The sequence below is a fragment of the Lagopus muta genome, chromosome 4, assembly GCF_023343835.1.
Source record: "Lagopus muta isolate bLagMut1 chromosome 4, bLagMut1 primary, whole genome shotgun sequence".
NCBI lineage: Eukaryota > Metazoa > Chordata > Aves > Galliformes > Phasianidae > Lagopus > Lagopus muta.
Genome location: NC_064436.1, coordinates 15903900 through 15923194, shown reverse-complemented (window position 1 = coordinate 15923194; position 19295 = coordinate 15903900). Strand labels below are relative to the sequence as shown.

At 41.8% G+C, this 19295-nt stretch overlaps 1 protein-coding gene across 2 annotated transcripts in view; it reads right to left on the bottom strand.

The window, feature by feature from the left end:
* The window catches only part of HERC3 (HECT and RLD domain containing E3 ubiquitin protein ligase 3), a 43427-nt gene that overhangs the window by 2179 nt on the left and 21953 nt on the right, over positions 1–19295 (bottom strand). The window contains exons 9-24 of one of the 2 annotated variants that reach the window (XM_048943439.1): positions 18882–18958; positions 17984–18108; positions 17385–17444; positions 15657–15768; positions 13882–14071; positions 12034–12197; positions 11468–11581; positions 10672–10695; positions 10490–10579; positions 9060–9230; positions 8287–8430; positions 6751–6917; positions 5651–5717; positions 4101–4183; positions 1211–1394; positions 602–704 (exon numbers count right to left, since the gene is read on the bottom strand). In XM_048943439.1, the coding sequence (XP_048799396.1) occupies positions 602–704; positions 1211–1394; positions 4101–4183; positions 5651–5717; positions 6751–6917; positions 8287–8430; positions 9060–9230; positions 10490–10579; positions 10672–10695; positions 11468–11581; positions 12034–12197; positions 13882–14071; positions 15657–15768; positions 17385–17444; positions 17984–18108; positions 18882–18958 (1875 nt within the window). Of the gene's footprint in view, positions 1–601; positions 705–1210; positions 1395–4100; positions 4184–5650; positions 5718–6750; positions 6918–8286; positions 8431–9059; positions 9231–10489; positions 10580–10671; positions 10696–11467; positions 11582–12033; positions 12198–13881; positions 14072–15656; positions 15769–17384; positions 17445–17983; positions 18109–18881; positions 18959–19295 lie in introns of those variants that run through there. The other variant, XR_007376794.1, reaches the window with a different exon arrangement.

Sequence of the window (19295 nt, the reverse complement as noted above, 5' to 3'; positions counted from 1 at the left end):
AGAGCAAGCACCTCACTTTGAGGCTGGAGAAGACCTCTGGAGGTCATTTAGTCCGACACCATCTGCTGCTTGAAGCAAAACACACAGGTGCACTTCTCAAGGCATTTCTCGAGGGCATTTCCTCTCAGCACACAACTCCCCTCCCACATGGAGACAGCCATCAGGAGAGGTGATAAACAACACCTTCTCACATCAACGTGGTCTCATTTTCCTACTCATTACTTGTCAGCTTCTTTGGGTTATCACCCCCAAATTGCCCCATTTGTCCCTAATATGAGTGTTGCAATGCCTACAGAAGAAGCAATCAGGTTACAAATAGGCACTGGGGGCTGCCATGATCTGCCACCTAGCAACATAGTAGATGGATGGTGTACTTCCACTGCACACATGGCCCTGTGAACACTTCAACCACACAGTGGTTTTTAGGTTGGAGGGGGCAACGGGACAAAGCAGATTATCTGATGAGCACATAACTGAGGAGCTAACCATGCATGCCAGGTCACTCTCTGTTAATGCAATGCACCACAACCCTGGAGCTCTGCACGCTCCCACCCAATTATTTTCTTTCAGCAGACAGCCTGCACCACTGCAAAATACTCACGGAGAAATTTCTTCTTCTTTTCCAAGGGAAATGCATGAAAGGTTTCCCAAAACATTCTCACGGTTGGGTGCGTCGCAGTGTAGTCTCCCTTATAGACAGCACTCTATTAGGAAAGCAAAAAGTTAGATCACTGCATCCAGCAATAGAAAGCAATATCTATGCAGAAACCAGCCCTGATCTCTTCTATTGTCTGACATGGGATTGCTATTTGACAGTTAAGAAATGGAGCACAAGAAGTACCACGAGCCATAGCACGGCTCAAAGAAGGAAAGCAACAATTTCTGGACCCTCTGTCAGTGTTTTTGGTGGGTTTTCTTGCCCTTGTGTACTGGAGCGAGTTTTACTCTAAGTTTTGTCACTTTCCTACAGTCTTAGCCATCACACTGATAAAAACCAGACTGAAGTCCTTCTCCTCTTTTCTTTCTCATCCCTAATTTCCTCCCTGAGCTGTATTTAGTAACAGGGCAATAAGACATCTCATGTGAATGACGGCAAGACGAACAAGGCACACAAAAAAGGACACTGTGGCTCACTGCACCTCATGTCCCACTGTGCTCACCTTCCTGGTGCTTGTTAAAAAGACAAAAGCAATGAGAAGGGAAGCTTTACCTCCTCCAGTTCCTCCCAGTTGTAGTTGCTGTTTCCAACTATCATGGCCCTGAGCTCTGTGGGCTGGAAGAGCTCCAGGACTTTCCCACCACACACTTTCAGGAAGCCAGTGGAGAAAGCTGTGTACCACTCGTGGATGGAGCAGTTGAAGATGTAATTTACATAGGCTTCAACAAATTTTTCCCTAGGACGTTGAGAGACAGAGAAAAGCATTTTCACATAAATGCCTGAGCAGCAGCACTGTGTGTTTTCCTGTTTTTGCCTGTAACGTGTCTTATAAAAATTTGTGTTCAGTAAGTTTGTCCCACCACCACCAAGCTCAATCATTGCAACGTGGACAAAGAATTAAGGCAGCAGGTAGCACCAAGTGTCTGCCTAACCTCTGAGAGAAGCTGCCACTTCCAGAACTGGGAGCCTGGCCAGGCACGCTGTGATTCTGCAGAGGCAGCTGCTCCAAACCCAGTCCCCACTGAGTCCAGACTGAGGAAATCCTGTTCTGAAAAGTCTCAATCTGAAACTACATGGCCCATTAACTTCCTCCTCAAATTACTTCTCTTACTACAGAACAAGAAAATAAACCTAGGAATTTCTTATTCAGCCTTCACACTCTGGTTAAATAAAAGTAGAATTTGTGTTTCTGGAATAGGCAGCAAAGAGAATGACTTCCCTCAGAATGACAGCACTGTTTTGCTTCAAAGGCTCCCAATAACAGCACTGAAATAAAAACAATATTCTGCAGTTACTGGCAAAAAGCTTGTGGCAGGCCATGGCCAAACTGTCTTCGGATTTTGTTAGGAACTTAGGAGCCTTCATTTTCTCTTTTCTCATTCTGAAGCACCAGGATCTGAGTGCAACCCTAGAATTCTACTTTTGCAATGACCTGAAATATTTCCTGATGATATCATCTGACGGCAAACTGGAACATGAAACTAGTCTCTATGGGTGGAGCAGCTGTTTCTGCCTGGCTTTTAAGAACTGCTCACACTCAGATGCAGACCAAGGAACCAAGCAGAGCCCAGTGTCTCAACTGTTGCAAAGAAGACCACAACTGGAAGAAGCACTATGACCTTCTGATGGAGGAATTCTCAGTGCATACGCTATGTAAAAGCAGCACAATATGGGTAAGAAATTCAAAAAAGAAAACAAGGAAGCAGACTGTCAAATATGAAGACTTGGAAAAATACATTATGCAGCAAAGGGGGATTTATTTTCCAGTGCATTTGTTTTGCTGTCATCTTGCCGACGGTCACCTGAGCATTAGGGAAACCCAGGCTGATTAAACACTTCACTGTTGCTTAATACCACTCCGGCAGTTACAGTCACAAACCATTTACCAAAACATTTTATGCTGTGATATCCAATATGAACTTCAAAAGAGAAGGGGAAAAAGCAAGCATTTCCTACTCAGTACTGTTCAGTCAAAGCAATCCTAAGGACCCTTCAGTTACCGGTGAACCTTGCCCAAAGAGAAGGGCAACATCCAAAGGCATCAACACAGCACGCTTCTGAGGCCAGCAGGGCAGCAATTTGGTCCCTGACCTCTAAACATAGCAACAGAGGAAGTCATTAAGCAGTAAGGTGGATGAATTGACAGCCATGTCTAGACTTGGATTTAGAGGTTAGCTTGAGTTCAAAACTCTGGCCATGACAAAGCAGCTGCATTGTGGAATGCATTAAGGTGGTGCAGCCACAGACCTGCCTTTCTTTCTAAGGATTTGCTCCTCTTCTTGTCCTTCCTCACTACACAGCTGAAGGAGTTAACCTGAATGTTCTTCCCAAACATTTGCTCTGAGCTAAAACCACTGATCCTTGCCCCAGGCCAGTGCAGCACACAGCAATAAAAATGCTATTATGCTTCTGAATGTACATGCCTACATAAACTAAAGACCAGCACTGGCATTTCCATCTTCATCGTCTCAAACTCACCCATACTCATCTTGCTGCCCATCTTCCCTTTACAGGGAGACACATTTACACTGCTCCATCTCTACCTGAGTTCCATATGGAGACAGCTACCTAGCAGTAAAACTGCAGTAAAGTAGCTAAAAAGTTAATACAGACAAAGCTTCTACAGCCACGGTTCTAGACACAATCAGAACCATTTTAAATAATCAGATTAATAGGAGATGACTTCATCTCCAGAATTGCCAGTAAGGTCTTCAGCAGTCCTTGCACAAACCCCCAACCATCCTGCTGACTGAAGACTGGATCACACTGTTTTGCCAGCAGAGAAAGAATTTGAATGCTGTTTCAAGTAATCAAGGCATCTGTAGAAATCCAATTACAGGATTATGAGAAGAAAATACTTCAGCAGCTGGAAAAAAAATCGAGGAGGGGTAAATGGTAACAGTACTTGCAGTAACTCTCAAGGTTTCAGCCAAATGCAAAGCAATTTGTTTACATACAGCTGGGCCTTATGGCTCTGATCAGGGATGGTGGTCCTCTGTCAGGCATACATAAGGGAATGTTTCCTGCTCCAGAATTAACAACACAAACAAGTTTGCCAGTCTCTGTTTTACTTCTTTCAGGTACAGCTCCTGTCCGTACCATTCATGGGGATTAACCTTCAAGGGCCAAAATCGTGTTGTGATTGCTATTTGCCACAAGAAAGCTGTGACAGGGCTCTACATTCATGTCTTTCATAGAGAAGATACCCATCCAAAAAGCTGTGGGACATTTCTCAGACACTGGCAGATGCAAACCTCACTCTGTATGTAAATGTCACTAGCACCCAGTAACTTTCTCAACAACTGGTCTTACAATCTGTTCACAAATGACTTTTCAGTGACTTCTAATTCTCCCCCACATTTTATCTCAGCCAAATTTTCTGTGGCAGTGCATCTGAATTCATCACAAGTGTGAGCCCCTCCCCACATATTACCCCACTTACCTATTATCCTTCTGCACCTGAATTTTGTCACCGTCTTCAATCAGGTTCTTGTGCTCTGTCACACCATAGCTCTCCCTGCAGATCTATATAAAATAGCAAAATTAATTTCACTACAAGTACTTCTCAGGCCATGTGCCTGCAGAAAGATACAGGGTTCTCTTTCACAGCTGACGAGTGGCATTTGAAGGGTGGGACAGAGAAGTGCGTATATGCTGAACACTTTTTCCATCCTGTTAATGTCACCACTTTCTACCATTTACATTTGCTGCAGAACTGATGTTAAGCCTAAAAGCAAGTTCAGAATGGAAAAAAGTTTTTCTTTAGGTCAACAAGAGACTGCGAACTATAAAAAGGATACTTAAATAAGGCCACATGCTTTGGCAATGAACAGAATTGCTTTTTATTACTATTACTATTATTATCATAACAATGGAAGAACAGTAGATTAATTCATTTGCTCTCACTGCAAGACAACATGGCCACGGACAAACTGCTTCTCTTGTTTGGCCTACAGTGGCACCAGTACAAACATACCTGGGACATGCAAAATTATCACAATTATGGCTGCATTACTTCATCCTGAGTTGCAGCTCTGACCTGCTTGAGTTAAAGGCAGACTCAGGTCTGACTCAGGCAAGAGACAAGCCTGATTTAAGAAACTTTGTGTTCTCATTTAGGGAACAAGAAATAGACAGCACTCTCCCAGCTTGACAGTGTGTAGCAGGGCTTCCTGCTACCTTGTTGTTGCCCCAGGCTGGACCTGAACAGACAGCCAAGAGTCTGTATCATGCTCAAGATCAATCTACCACTCAGTCTGTTAGAGCAACAGGACTTCAAAGGCACTGAAACATGGAAGCCCTTAACCTGCCTGAGGGTAGCACGGGCAAACACCACTGGAGAACAATGATGCTGTATTTCTTCATGAGTACTGATATGTTTGCATATGAGGAAAGTCCTACCTGATATCTTAATGTACATGAAGATCTAACTCTTAATTCTAGGGAACCTCCACTGTGTAATAGAAATTATTGTCTCTAGGTTACTAGCTAGAAAAAAAATATACATATATTACTGTAGAAGCACAGGAAAGCTGACTACCCCATTCCCCTAGAAAATATTTGTTTCTAAGCAGCCTAACCAAACGCAATCAATATAAATTTTACATATAAAAATATGATTATGACAGCAAGGAAAACTCTAAACTGTGTTAGCATTTCAAGCACTGGCCCAATGATCCCAAAGCCTCCATTTTCAAGGAGGATTTAGGAATCTAATTCTTACTCTGCTGTGTGAGAAGTCAGCCACTGGCATTATGTCACATGCCACGGTGACAACACAGCTACTCTGGAAACCACTCTATTTAACCTGCTTACTAGCTTAGTTTTCATTGCCATACACACAACAAGAATTGACAACAAAGCATTTTAACATCTTAACATTAACACAGGGTATTTGCTACGGGCATATTTTAGAACAAACACACAGTACACATGAATGGGCTTCAACCATACTGAAACAATCACAGCACTTGTATGTTAAATATATCTTACTGTAAAGTTCAAGCAGAACGTCTCCTCTATATCTTCCCCAGGATAATCTAAAAGCTGCTGAAGACTCCTATATGTGAGTGGGGGAAAGAAGTAAGAAAGAAAAACATATTCAAAAAGCCATACATTTAAAAAGAAAAAGAAAATAGGCAAAAATAAAAAGCATCATACAGCTGGGCAATATGATTGCAAGAAAGAGGACCTCTGTGTCACCTGAAAAGGTAAGAAATATGCTTCAAGGGAGAAGATGCTTCTCTAGAAACAAGACAGGCTCTAGTCTACACAAAGTATCCACGTGGTCCATGCCTACCCAGTACATGGATACTCTGTAGTCATCCTGGCCTCACACAGAGCTACATTTCTAGTTTTCAAGGGCTGCTAGATATTTATGCCTAGACATAAAGAAGGTCTGAGGGATAGGAAGAAAACAGGGTAGTGGAAAATTGAATCTTTATCTCCATTATACAGTAGATATTCTTCTCCTATCACTCAAGACCTTTTGCTGTCTTCCTGACATTTTACTTAATTCTAGTAAAATACAACTGCAGCTCTGTGCTGGTAAACCAGACAGTGACTCAAGAGACAGGAGACAGCAGTCGCACAGCAGTGGGACATTAACCTGTCAAAGAAAACCAATATCCTCACGCAATTAGGTAGAAAAGATTAAACGAAGATTTTAGAAAAAGCCATTTCTTCACCCAGTTCAGCCCCCTTTCTTGGGGATCTGCTCATGGGAGCAGCTCAGAGTTATGTTGGTTCAGGGCCAAGCCCAAGCCTGGCTTGAGGAAAAAAGCTGAGGCTAGGATCTGGGATCATGCATGTAACTGGGCTACAGAGCAGCAGAGCTTTGGCTGTGCTGATATTGAGCTTTCTGGGGCTAGCAAGGTGGCTACAGAGGTTATTACCCAAGCAGATCTGACAGCCCAGGGGAGAGAAGGCTTATATGACATTCACCACAGCAGTCTGCTGGTCTCACAGCGCCCCAAAAATAATTAGTCACTCAGAAGGACCAGGAGATGATGTGCTGAGCAGTTTGTACCATTTCTCAATCTCAGATGGATGGTTTCCCTTCCCAGACAGGCTGCAAATTTAGTTTTTCGTACCTTCCTTCTGTAGGGGACAGCTCCTTCAAATCCTCTAGGCATGGCTTCACATTCAAGAGCTTTTTGTACAGAGCCAAGGGAAAGTGAAGGTCTACCACTGTGAAGTTGTATATTGCAAGACCGCATATGATGCCAATCAAGTGAAACCAGTTGTGTTCTACAAAACACTTCAAAACCACACAGAGAAATCCTGATGAGATGCAATGTTTCTGGCACGATGCATTGCACTCTTACCCCATGCATGAAGAAGACAGTCCCTGCTATCTCAACTGGGACAAAAACAGAGTGTCTGGTCCCAGTCTAGTTGTGAATTCCTTGATCCTAGCCTTGCAGGAGTGTGGCACAGAATGAAGCTTCAGAAACAGAGTCCTATTACTTCTGTAAACCTCTACGTTTAGACGTTATCAGAGAATCATAGAATGGCCTGGGTTGAAAAGGACCACGACGATCATCCAGTTTCAACCCCCCTGCTATATGCAGGGTTGCCAGCCACCAGGCCAGGCTGCCCAGAGCCACGTCCAGCCATTAACAAAGCTTCACTGTTTGCCACCTATGTACTGCAAGAAAATCTGTTAGCACTTCTCTCCTTGTCACTCACTGTAGCTTCTATTAAAAGGCTTATGCATAACCACAGTGCCACCCAGGCAAACACAGGCAGCTGTTGGTGCACAGGGTTTCATTCCTTCATGTATTTACTCTCACGCTGCTAGGTCAGTCCAGGCTCGTTGCCTGGATTTGCTAAATGTTGTAAATACGTGATTCAGATATTTTCAGTGATCACGTTGTCATTACTCTTAAGTGTCAAAAGATTTGTTATTTTTACAGCTTTAACACGAAGAGTAATTGCTGTGTAATACTGTCACAAGTTACAAAAGGCACCATGTCATTTCCTTCCTTCAACAACGTAATTAATCCATTAAAAGAACCCCCCACCACGGCAAGTGTACCTCACTGATAACACTGATAACATCACTTTCCAACTCATGACATAACTAGGAAGGTGAAGAAAAAGGATATAAACAATCACCTCCAGCTACCTGAGAGGTTGAGAACTTCCTATCTTTCCCAAACCAACCAGTGCTCACTACAGCACTGTTACTTTTTAAGAGTTTCCTCATGCAGATCATTACAAAGCTTTGAACCTGAAGGTGACAGCGATGCATGAACAAGTGGATTGATTGCAATTACGTGAACAGCAACGGAAGTACTGAATTTTAATGCCAGTATGACCTAAACCTCTGGTTGTATAAAACAGCACATGATTATCACATTCATGCTATTTGAGAATTCTATTAACTGTCATCTGATACTTAATACAAGCTTTATTGTGGGATATGAATAAAGAGCCAATTCCTTAACAGGCATAATCAAAGGCAATGGGCCTATACTAATTTACATGGGCTGAAAATAAAGGTCACATTATGTGGGTGGAAAATAGGAGGAAAATCATTTCTTTCCCATCGTTTGCCACTAGCTTCATTATCATTTGAAGCAGTACATTATTTCAACCTGTGTGCACAGAGGACAAGGGCTCACCGTGTCTGAAAACCACAGCAGGTTTGACTCTGGGTAGTAAGTGAACATGCCATAGATGGGGTTGAGGAGTTCTTTCAGCAACAGGAGGAAAAATTCCTTTGTCACCCCTCCAGCATCAACAGCTTCCTCACCATCGAAGATGACCTGCAAAAAAGAAGGTCAGTAACAAGGGTGCAGAGCTGAGACAGAATGAATCAGACACCCTTCCGACTGAAAGCCATGCAAAGCAACTTGCCTGACATGCCCCACCTCGCTACAGTCCTGGAGCCAATTTCAAGCACTTGGCTTGCAGGGAAGGACACGGAGCACAGAGTGGCAAATCTGATAATCATATAAACTTTAACTTCTTATGTTTCTCCTGTTAGATAGCAATCTAATCATAATCACCTGCCTCCTCAGCAACAGAAGCAGCATGACAGCAGTTACTGAACCTTGCAGCAACTGCTCAGAGATAAAAGACATTTTATTGTTAGTGCCCTGCTCCCACAGAATGGCAAAACAGACAACACATCATATCACAGACATTACTTCCCTCCTGCCCCTCACCTAGATGAGTCACCAGGAAAAGAGAGCAAACCCTCTAACTGGCTTCCTGTGAACTGATTACTGCCAAAAGACTCCCGGAGTCAGAGAGGAGAAAGATCCAGCTCCCCCACTGAAGACATGTATCCCTGCCTTTTACTGCTATGGCAGGACATTGCTGAAGTGGTAATGCAAAGGGCAGAAAGGCTATGGAAATGTCAGCTGCATGAGAAGGTTTAAGGAAAACTCACCTTAAGGGGCTTTTTCAAATCAATGTCTGAATGGATACTCAGCTCTCTTAGAGCATCACCCACTAAATTACTCCTGCGAACATGAAGTACCAGGAAAGGGCTTCTGGCCAGCAGAGGCTCCAGGGTGAGAAGCATAAAGACATTTTGCAAATTTGCACCATTTATTGCCACCTGTAAACAACAAAGGCGTGAGAAACAGCTGGAAGGAAAACAGATGTATGCCTGATGTTCCTTTCTTCCTTCCAGGGTATGAGGATTGTGTGACCACTGTACAAGTCTGTGTGCATGTGTGCCTGCTCGTACCCTCATTTTCCACATCCACACCTTTTGAGATCAACAATTCACAAATTTAAGAAAGAGGCATTAAGAAGAGATATTAAATTCCTGAACACCTTCTGACATTAGTGACAGGCAGGTGGACGAAAAAGACTTTCACTAAGCTCTTACTGAGTCATGAAATAGTGTGAACACAATTTTGATAAGGTATCATACAGTCTGCAAAGCAAAACTGTGTTACTAACACACAAGATGAAAATATACCAAGGAATTCACTGCATACAATTGAAAGCTCTCATTTATACAGATTTTCTGGTGTCAGTTAAGACACAAAGTCCAGTCAAAGGTTTGACTACCCACAGAGTATTCATTCTTGCTCTTCGTCTGTCGTAAGCAACAAATTCATGCAGTAAATTCACTTAAAAACTCAAATGACCTTGAGACAGAAATCCATTGGAAAGCAAACTTCCATTCCAGCACTCACAGAAGTACTGTTTTTTGGTTTCTAAGTGGTTGTCTTCATAAAGATTCTGTCTCTCAGGACAATACAACTGTTGCCAGCCTGCTGTTCTGCCAAGACAAAGCAGATCCCCTCCTCACAGCAGTGTGCTGCTGACAGTTTGGGGAGCTGGAAATACACAGAAGAAAGCGGCAAAATGAGAGCATCAGAAGCTGACTCCTGCTGCTCAGTGAGTGCAGGCCAAGCTTACAGATAGAACCAGAAGTCAGATTTTAACTCTCAAGTTCTGACAACCACCATTCCTCTGCTAGGCAGAAGATGCAAAAAGGTGCCCACTAAACCTGAAAGCCATTCTATTCTTCCATCCTTCCGGCTCCTCTAAGAGAGAACTCACCTTAATTCATATGCTTGGACTCTCATAAATACATTAGGCTTCCTTCTCTATATAGTTTAGACTTCCACTATTTGCACAACTGGCAATTCTGATGTTACCAAACTTCCCAGAGTTCAAAAAAACTAAGCACTTTGTCTGCCCTGGGCAAACAGCTTCTCCAACTGTTCTGCTCTCCTGTACCATGGAAACAATAAAACGAGGTACAAACTAACTCCCAGTGAACTCTTTTCCTCGCAGGCACCAATGCAAAAGACAGGAAAAAAGCAATAGGGCAGGAAAAGGGGAAGAGAGAATGATTACCTGCATCTGCAGTTCTGCATCTGTCTGTAACATCTTGGTCTTAGCCTGAGCATCAAAGATGAAAGGATAAGAACAGAGAGTCACAGCATCCTGTAAGTCAAACAGACAGACAAATCTGTACCCACTTACAGCTTCTACAGGCACTTTTTTCAAATAAAGAGTCATAAAAACAATTTTCTTACCTGCATGATAGATGGTCTTACTTTCTGTGAAGGAGAAAAAAAAAAGGAGAAAGAAATGAAAATCTTTTTCTCTGTAGACTGTGTCGTGCATTTCTTAGGATGGACTAGTTCAAAGGTGACCCAAAGGGAATTTTTCTCCCACAAGCCAATCTCTTCCTCCTGAAGAAAAGCATGGGAATTTCCTTCTCAAGGAAACAAACACTTCTAATTCAAAACTCTCATCCCAAACATTACTGAGAGGACTAACTGGCACAGAAGTCCATTAGCCTGAGAGAGGTGAAACTTATCTTATGAAGAAAAACAAACCAAAAAAAGCAACCCTCAAGGCAGAGAACACATGAAACAGAAGACAATGTAAGGCCACAACACAACAGTGTAAGACCAGTCTTGCAACGCAAATTACTCTTCTAATTAGCCTTAGATACATTTTAAACTGTTACTGTTACATCAAACTAGGTCACTGTTTTATTGTTCTGCTCAATAAAAGCAAGCACACAGCTGCTCTATGTACAGGATGGAAGGGGAGAGAGAGGGAACACAGCACTCACAACATTTAGAAGGTACATACAAACACGTACACTAATATTTGCTGCAGTCCCGTTCTACTCTTGCAGCATCTCTGGGTGGATTTATTTGTTTGTTTTCTCACATCAGGGATTTCTTTCCTTGTTATAATTAAATAATCTTACTGCTCCTCCAGTGAATACATTACGCCCTCTAATAAGAGGACATTGAAAACATAGATCTCTTTCATGAGAGACACAAATGTGAACAGAGTACATGTGAAAGCTCTTACCATTCCAGCCTGATGTAAGAACCACATGAGGTAGTCCTCTTGAATATCCACCAAGCTGGAAATCTCAGGGATATAAAACTTATCATATTCTATATGTTTAACTTTCTGATTTACCTAGGGAAAAAGCAGAGTGTTTTTTAAATACGGATGCATTCAGCATTTTGCTTACAACAGGCAGTTGTGCTTTCATAAAATCAAATACAGCAGGTTGCAACAAACAGGCTCTAGAAAATTGAGAAACTTCTTTTTATTTTAGCTCTTCTTTCTCCTCATGCAGATGAAAGAGCACAAATACAGTGGGAGCAGAAGTGTAGCAGGCCATTTGTATCACAGCAGTGCATGCTGTCTTGTGGCTCGGCACCAACATTTACGGTCAATTTTTCCCAGCGTTTGAGTCACAACTGAGCAACCTTCCAGTACACTGAATTCAGAATAACCAGTCACATCCTCACTGCTGTGGAGTTTCAACAAACAAAGAGACAGCGAACACACCAGCGCTGCTCCACAACTGGCAAAGAGCAGACAAGACCGAATCATCTTGAGCCAACACACACACCCAGGCTTACCTTGTGGAGTTTCTCCAAAAGCCTGAGAGCAGCTGTAATGTAGCTACTGAACAAGACTGGGATCAACAATGTCTTTCTTCCACTCAGGAGGTAAACCACTGCACCTTTATAGAGATCCACTAGCCTGAGGAAATATCTTGGACACACTTGAGACCACCAGTTATCTGAAAAGAAGAGGAACATCAAAATAAATCTGGAACTGGATGCTCCTTACATGAAAGTGAAAAGAGGGGAGCTAAAGCTGAAAATAGAGGAACACATCAAAAACTTCCGTAGTTCCTTCCTGACTGTTGGATTAGAAAAGCAAGCAGAGGAAGGGGCAGACACCAGAAGCTGAACAGCTTTCTAATTTCGACCCTTCCATTATCAACCATATCACTCACCATCCAGCCCCAAGCTATGATCAATGCACAAGCCTGACCTCAAGATTTTCCAGTTACTTCAAGTATCTTCTGTTCAAGACTGTGGGATCTTGCAGACAAGTCACTGTCCCTTTACAGTGATAAGAAAGTAGTTCTCTGGTCAGTTTTCCATCAGTACCACCTACTTTTATAGCAAGAGGCAGAGGGTGTCTCTTGGCACAGCTGCAGTCAACATCCCTCTGTTTTAATAAGCCGAATTACTTCTCACTAACTTTCCTCCAAACAGACCCTGCCTATCAGGGAACCAATCCACCTGCAAAGTACATCACATCTACTGTTAGAAACAAGCGCTGGCTTATCCTCTGAAGTGTCAGCACAACAAATGTGTGCCACAGAAAGAGAATCTTTTACACTTCTTTACGCTAGCAATCGCAGTGGACAAGGAACTCTAAGTGGAGGAGGAAATCTGCTTTCACATCCTCTTTGAATAAAATAAATAAATACAATAATAAACCACTAAACCTCAAAAAAAATTCACCAGAGCAATGCTTCTGAATATGCCTGAATGCCTGAATACATTACACAGCATTTTATACACATGAGCATTAGTATAAGATAATCTTAAGAAACAGAATAGAACAGCAGAGAGCTAATATCTTTGCAAACATGAACAGCAATTTTGAGCAGCTTATCTTCTCAGCATTGTGCTGATTATGAAATAACGTTAGCAGACATAAAATTCAGATGCAGGACATGAGCTGTTGTGTTTCGGTTGACCACAGACCAAACAATAGGTTTTTCTGCACTTCACATGGGCTAAATTAACTTTATGCTAGCAGTGTTTTCATTCATTTACCTTACACAGAAAATATATTTGGATGGGGACATATCTGATTAAATTTAAGAGAGCAATTTCACTTAATCTTCATGACATGAAAACTCTGTGTTCACACAGAGGCTTGAAAATTTCTCTGGAATTGAGTCTCTGAATGCAGGTAAATTAGATAAGGTGAATTAGAATAACTTTCTTAGAAAGTGTTCTTCGAAATATTCTACCCCTATATTAAAACAACGCTTAGCTTGAATCTGCTTCCTCATTTATTATCCACAGCACTGTAAAATTATAGGTTTTATATTACTGTAACTATCTAGCTTCCCATATTTTACCTTTATGGCAGAGTATTCATTCCAATGTATCTGATGTTTAGAATTCAAACGTTATGTTTAAAATTATTTTACATGAAAGCACAGGTTTCTGGGAGGAGGATTCCTTGTGTGCTTTTGGCTTCTAGCTGCTTTTTAGAGGCAGCTGCTTCCTGACACCACACCACAAGTCATACTCAACTGTCGTTATCACTGCAGCCATGGTTAACAAAACCTCCAAAATCAAATCAACATAGAAGTGTGACTGAAAAATCAAAAGACAGTAACTTGTATCCTCACTGGATGGTGAGAGCAACACGCATCTGAAATGGTGGCCTCTTACCAAGAACTTTGCTAGGATTGGTGTCCAAGCGCAGAATAGCCATTGCCAGAGGAAGTGTTAATGTGATATAATACTTTGAATCTTGGAAGGGTGGGAATTCAGGGAGAATCAGATAGATCCTCATTGCCTCAACATCTGGTGGTGAGCTGGACAACTGAGGAATCAAAAAGCTTTCAAAGCTCTTCAGTATCTATAGGGAAAAAAGACAAAATGAGGCAACTTGCCCTGGATGATGGAGCTCCTACAACGCAAATGATGTGTAAACACAGCACAAAGAGCATAAGTAGACTTAGCTTTTGCTTCCGATCCCTTGAAGCACTCCACAGGACACAACTAAACTCATTTATTCCAAATGCACAGATGTTTGGGTAGGTTTTTCCAGGGGCGTCTAGGTTTGTTAACCCCTCTTGCTGAAGGTCACATCCCTTCTTTGGAAGCCCAGTCAATAAATTTATCATTCAGCACTGCTGAAATAGTTGTTTATGTGCATAAAAGCACAGAAGAACGGTCACCAAACCTTACAGATAAAGCTCTCCAGAAATAATTCTGTCTGAAGCAGACAGGTAAGATGTAAAATTTCACCTGCTGCAGTTCAAGTCTGACAAAATGTCACACAACACCTTCCTATCAGTGTCTCTTTCTGATGCCTATAATACACAGAATTCAATGTACCACAGGTCGGTGTACAATGATCCCACTGTGCCTAAAACAAGGACTGCAGAGTCCAGAGTCCACAGGGCTACTCAACACATTGAGTTATTTCTGCTGAGGGGGAGTCAGGGAGGTTGAAAACAATGATTAGATATGACCAGTGAACAAACAGCAAAAGTGAAATTAAGAAATTCTGAAAAGCTATGGAGTACAGCAGATCAGATGAACTGAAGAGACATCTTACATACTCAGTTCTAAAATGTTACTTTAAGTTTCTTAAGTTACTTTAAGCTTTTTACCCCTACTAATTTTTGGCACACAGTAAAATATCTGTTTCAGGCCAGAACCCTTATAATGAGGCCTTTCTCAATTTCCTCCTGAGGAAATAGCAGCATTAAAAGAGCAATTGGGATGGATTTTAGCAGCAAAATCATAGCATAATACTTGCTGCGACCTACTAGCTCAGCTAACAAGTGTAACTTCATTATTTCATCAGAAAAGACTCCATTAGGTAAGAACCACTGTTACTCTCTGATCTTCAAGGTCCCATAAAGTTCACTGAAGACAGTGACACAGTTCAGGAGCCACTGAACCTATTATTGCTAAGTCCTAACTTGGCTGTCAGAAGACTTGAGAAAAGCCAAAGATCATACCCAGAGCAAAAACAAACAAGAAAAAAACAACAAGGAAAAAAAAAACAAGTAAAAATTAGGGCTTAAAATATGGAGAACACACACTATTTTCTCACACATCTCTGCATTCACAAGAAAAATGTTCCGAGTTAGAATGAACAACCTGGAAGTACTCAGCTGCTGACTCACCAGAAGTGAGAACATAGTCATTATATACAAGCATAACACACACAGACTTGATTTCAGGAGTCATTTCAACCCTTAATTAGACGCCACGAAACAAAACTTTTTCAAAAGAAGTTCTTGAGGCAGATTTTGAGAACAAAATCCATCCAGGTTGGTGGAGATGGATTCACTGATACCATGATGGATCCAGCCTGTAGATTTGAAATACAAATGTTCCCCCAAAACCGTGCTGTTTCCTGCATGTTACAGAGGGACAAAGCTTTTAATTCCCCCTAGGAACACCCAAAAACCCATGAAGTATAATACCTGGTCTAGGAGAATTGAATGTTGTGAGTTCATCAGCTTCTCGAACAGAACTCTAGTGGAGTTCAAATCAATCCCTGGGATCTTTGGACTGGTCTTAAAATGTTCATCAATTCTACACACACAAAAAAAAAAGAAATGGCAGACATAAATTCAAGGAAGAGGAAACATTACCTGCATATTGGCTTTATCTGACAGCAAGTGATGAAGGACTGACCCCCAAGGAATTAATCAGACTAGAAGCAAAGCAGATTTTCACATCTTCTTGCTAAGGACAAGATGCACAATTCCCTCTTCAGAACTCCTCTGGGCCTTGTTCAGATTTAGGATTCTTACAGACAAAGCTTATCAAACACTTTGATATAACTTCACAGATGCCAGTAAAAATAAAAAGATAACTGCTACAATTCCACTGACCTTGTGTACGACACTATATCCCTAGGAATGTGTTTCATCAGACACGCTGTGAAGGAAACAGTACCTATTAAACATGGGATGCATTTGTCAGGTTGCTGGTGCAGCTGCAATGAGAAGTTAATCATAGACTTCTGGAGTCGTTATCTCCATAACAACATGAGCACCAGGCTGGAAATAGCTCCTCAGAGTCACACTGCTGTACAAGCAGCTTCAGTAGTAGTACTGCAGCACGCCCAGTCATACAGACACAGAAATGCTGCTTCTCTACTCTGCCCTGTGTGCCACAGAGCTGCACTGCAAACTAAATGGCATTTGGGCACTGAAGGCATCAAATTGATCATTCATTTGGTCCCAGATCTGTACAGGTAAAGTCTGCACTAGTCAAGGCATCATTAAGGTGGAAAGAGAACTGCACTGAGGTGAACAAATCACACACTCTACTCCTTTCCAAAGAGCCCTGACACTATTTGCAGTGACTCAAATACTCAAATTGGAGACCTTACAATTTAATCCAACATGACACAACTCTTCTTCTACAGTCACATGTTGCCTCCTTGCAACACTACAGAAGAAGCCATTGTACCAGCTGAAAAAATGCAAGAATAATGAGTAGCTTGTTTTCTTTTTTGAGCTGCTCTTGGAAAAGATTACTCAAAAGATTATTCAGAGTAACTAAGTCATCTTCACCTAGTTACAGGTCATTTACTCATCACATCACCATAAAAATTCCTCCTCCACCTCATCTCATGCTGTTACCTCCCCAGCATTTACAGACACAGACAACACAGTCCTCCCCAACCCGCAGCCTTTGACTCAGCTATGCATATTACATCCTTGTCACCACCTATTGTTAGTTACACCCATTTGAAACTCCTGCCTTCGCAAGCAAAAGCACAAAATTTCCCACAGCTGATGTCCCCTAAAAGGAAAGTGCTTCCATGCTGGCCTGCACGTACTTTTCAAGAGCAGCCTGTGCTGACGTACAATTCCACAATCAGTAGCCTTCCCCAGCTAGCTCAGCTGGGTGTAAGACTACTCCAATATCTGGCATTAATAATCTCCTTTAATACCATATTACTATTCCTCTTTTAAAGTTCATATTCATTTCATAAGGAAAAATAACAAGCATGCCACTTACTCACCATGCACTTTCTTAGACCCAACTCTGACCACCTACCTCTTTAGTAGGCACTCTTTGCCCAATCTCCTGTTTGATCAGAACAATTAAAGCCCATTGCAACAGGCGAGTGACAAAAAGAGATTCCAGTCTGCCTCAAGGGAAAGCTACCGTTCTTGACTCTGTTTTTCACTTACTTCTTCTCCAAGAAGCTTCCATTCCAGCAGGCAGCCGAGGACAGTATCTGAACAACGTTACTGTTTGCAGCAAGAAGACAAAAGAAAACAGGGAGAGAAGGTATAAACAAATGTCCAAGCAAATTTCTTCAGACATCTTTCCTTCATTCTATGGGAAACAATGCCAAGAACACCCCACTACTCAAAGGCAGAGGTTAAGGGGCTCACTCAGTATCATGTCACACTCCTCTTTGAAAAGAGGGATGTTAGCAATGTCTCCTCTCCACCTACTCTTCACTTCTCACGGCAGGCGGGGAAGAATTTAAACAGTCTTCTTGCTGTTTTTCATGAACTCTAAGAACATAATGAAGAACAACTTCATAATCAATTTCCCACCCACTATTTGCAATATTGTGAGGCAGCCTTAAATTCCTCTGGTTTTGCTAGGAAGCTCTAACCTGGTATCCTTGTGATTGGCACTTGTTCTCCCCTTGGATATTGTCAAGAAACACACACTTGAAAGGGCTGCTGAATTTCAAGTGAAAACATGGCACGGAAGCCAACAAAATTATTTAAATAAAACTTCCAACAAAAGGCTTGTCCAGTGCCACAATACCTACTTGACAGAATTAGAACTGTTCTTTTCTAAAAGCTTTTGCCTCCAGACATCTATAGTTTCATCATTTATTAAACAGGTGTAACGTGTTTCATTTATGGTCCGGAAATCATCAGCAGGCAAGGAATTCTGTGAGAAGATACAGATTTCAGCAAAGACAAGGCTTGTACAACAACTCCTTCTCATTAAAAATTTCTGCTTTTTATACACAACTGATAGCTTTCTGGGTATGGTCTCTGAACAGGTTTGATTAGGAATCTGCTCCATTACCAATAAGTCCAAAAGGAAAGGCACGGAAAGGAATGGAAAAAGCCAAGATCATCACCAAATACATTTTAGAAAAGAGGAAAAGTCAAAAGCGAAAGAAAGTATAATTTCAAATTCCGGTGCATATAAACAAAGGTTTAGTAGATTTATTCTACAACTACATCTATTCCTCAAATGTGTATGTCAAATGCTTACTGAAAAAAAATAAGATGATAGAAGCAGAAAAACTGCTCACTATCCAGCTGATCTGATAATATCCCATCCCAATGTGTATTCCACTTCCTTACACTCTCATCATGTGAACCTCACTCTCTCAGGAGTAAAGCAGTCCATTACTTCCCATGTGCCAAGGAAGTAATTCCCCTCCCTGATGAAAAAACTGATATCAGTGTCTTCCCAATCACTCTTTGACATGACTCAAAAGGAAGACACCTAAAAAAGTTGTAAATTCCTGTACTGTTGTAAATAAGTGTTGTCCTTGATAAGGTTTGTAAGGTAGAATGGACTCCAAAACACCACCTCATTTTCAGGAGATCAGTAAAAACAAAACAAAACAAAATGCAAAGGTGTGATCTGAGGGCTGGGGCAGGAAAACAGATTTGAGAAAATACGAGAAGATACTTGATTTGGTTTACCTCATATTTGGAACAAAGCACAAATGTTTGGTCTCCTCCAGAGAAGATATGTTTAACAATGTGATATTTACAGGCATCTGTTGAGGAAAGAAATGCAGTTGCATTAGAGGATGATTAATCCTTCTTTGCCTTTCCCCCCCACATTTGCACCTCCACTGTCTTGTGCTTTACACTACAAGGAACACCTGGCCCCTTGAGGGCCAGGCTGAAATGAGAAAGTACTGAAACACTTGAGCACTTGAAACAGCCAGAAACTGCAGCATAGGAAGTTCTGCACAAATGTGCACAAGAACTTCTTTACGGTGAGGTGACGGAGCACTGGAACAGGCTGCCCAGGGAGGTGGTGGAGTCTCCTTCTCTGGAGATGTTCAAGACCTGCCTGGATGCCCACCTGTGTGACCTGGTGTAGGGAAC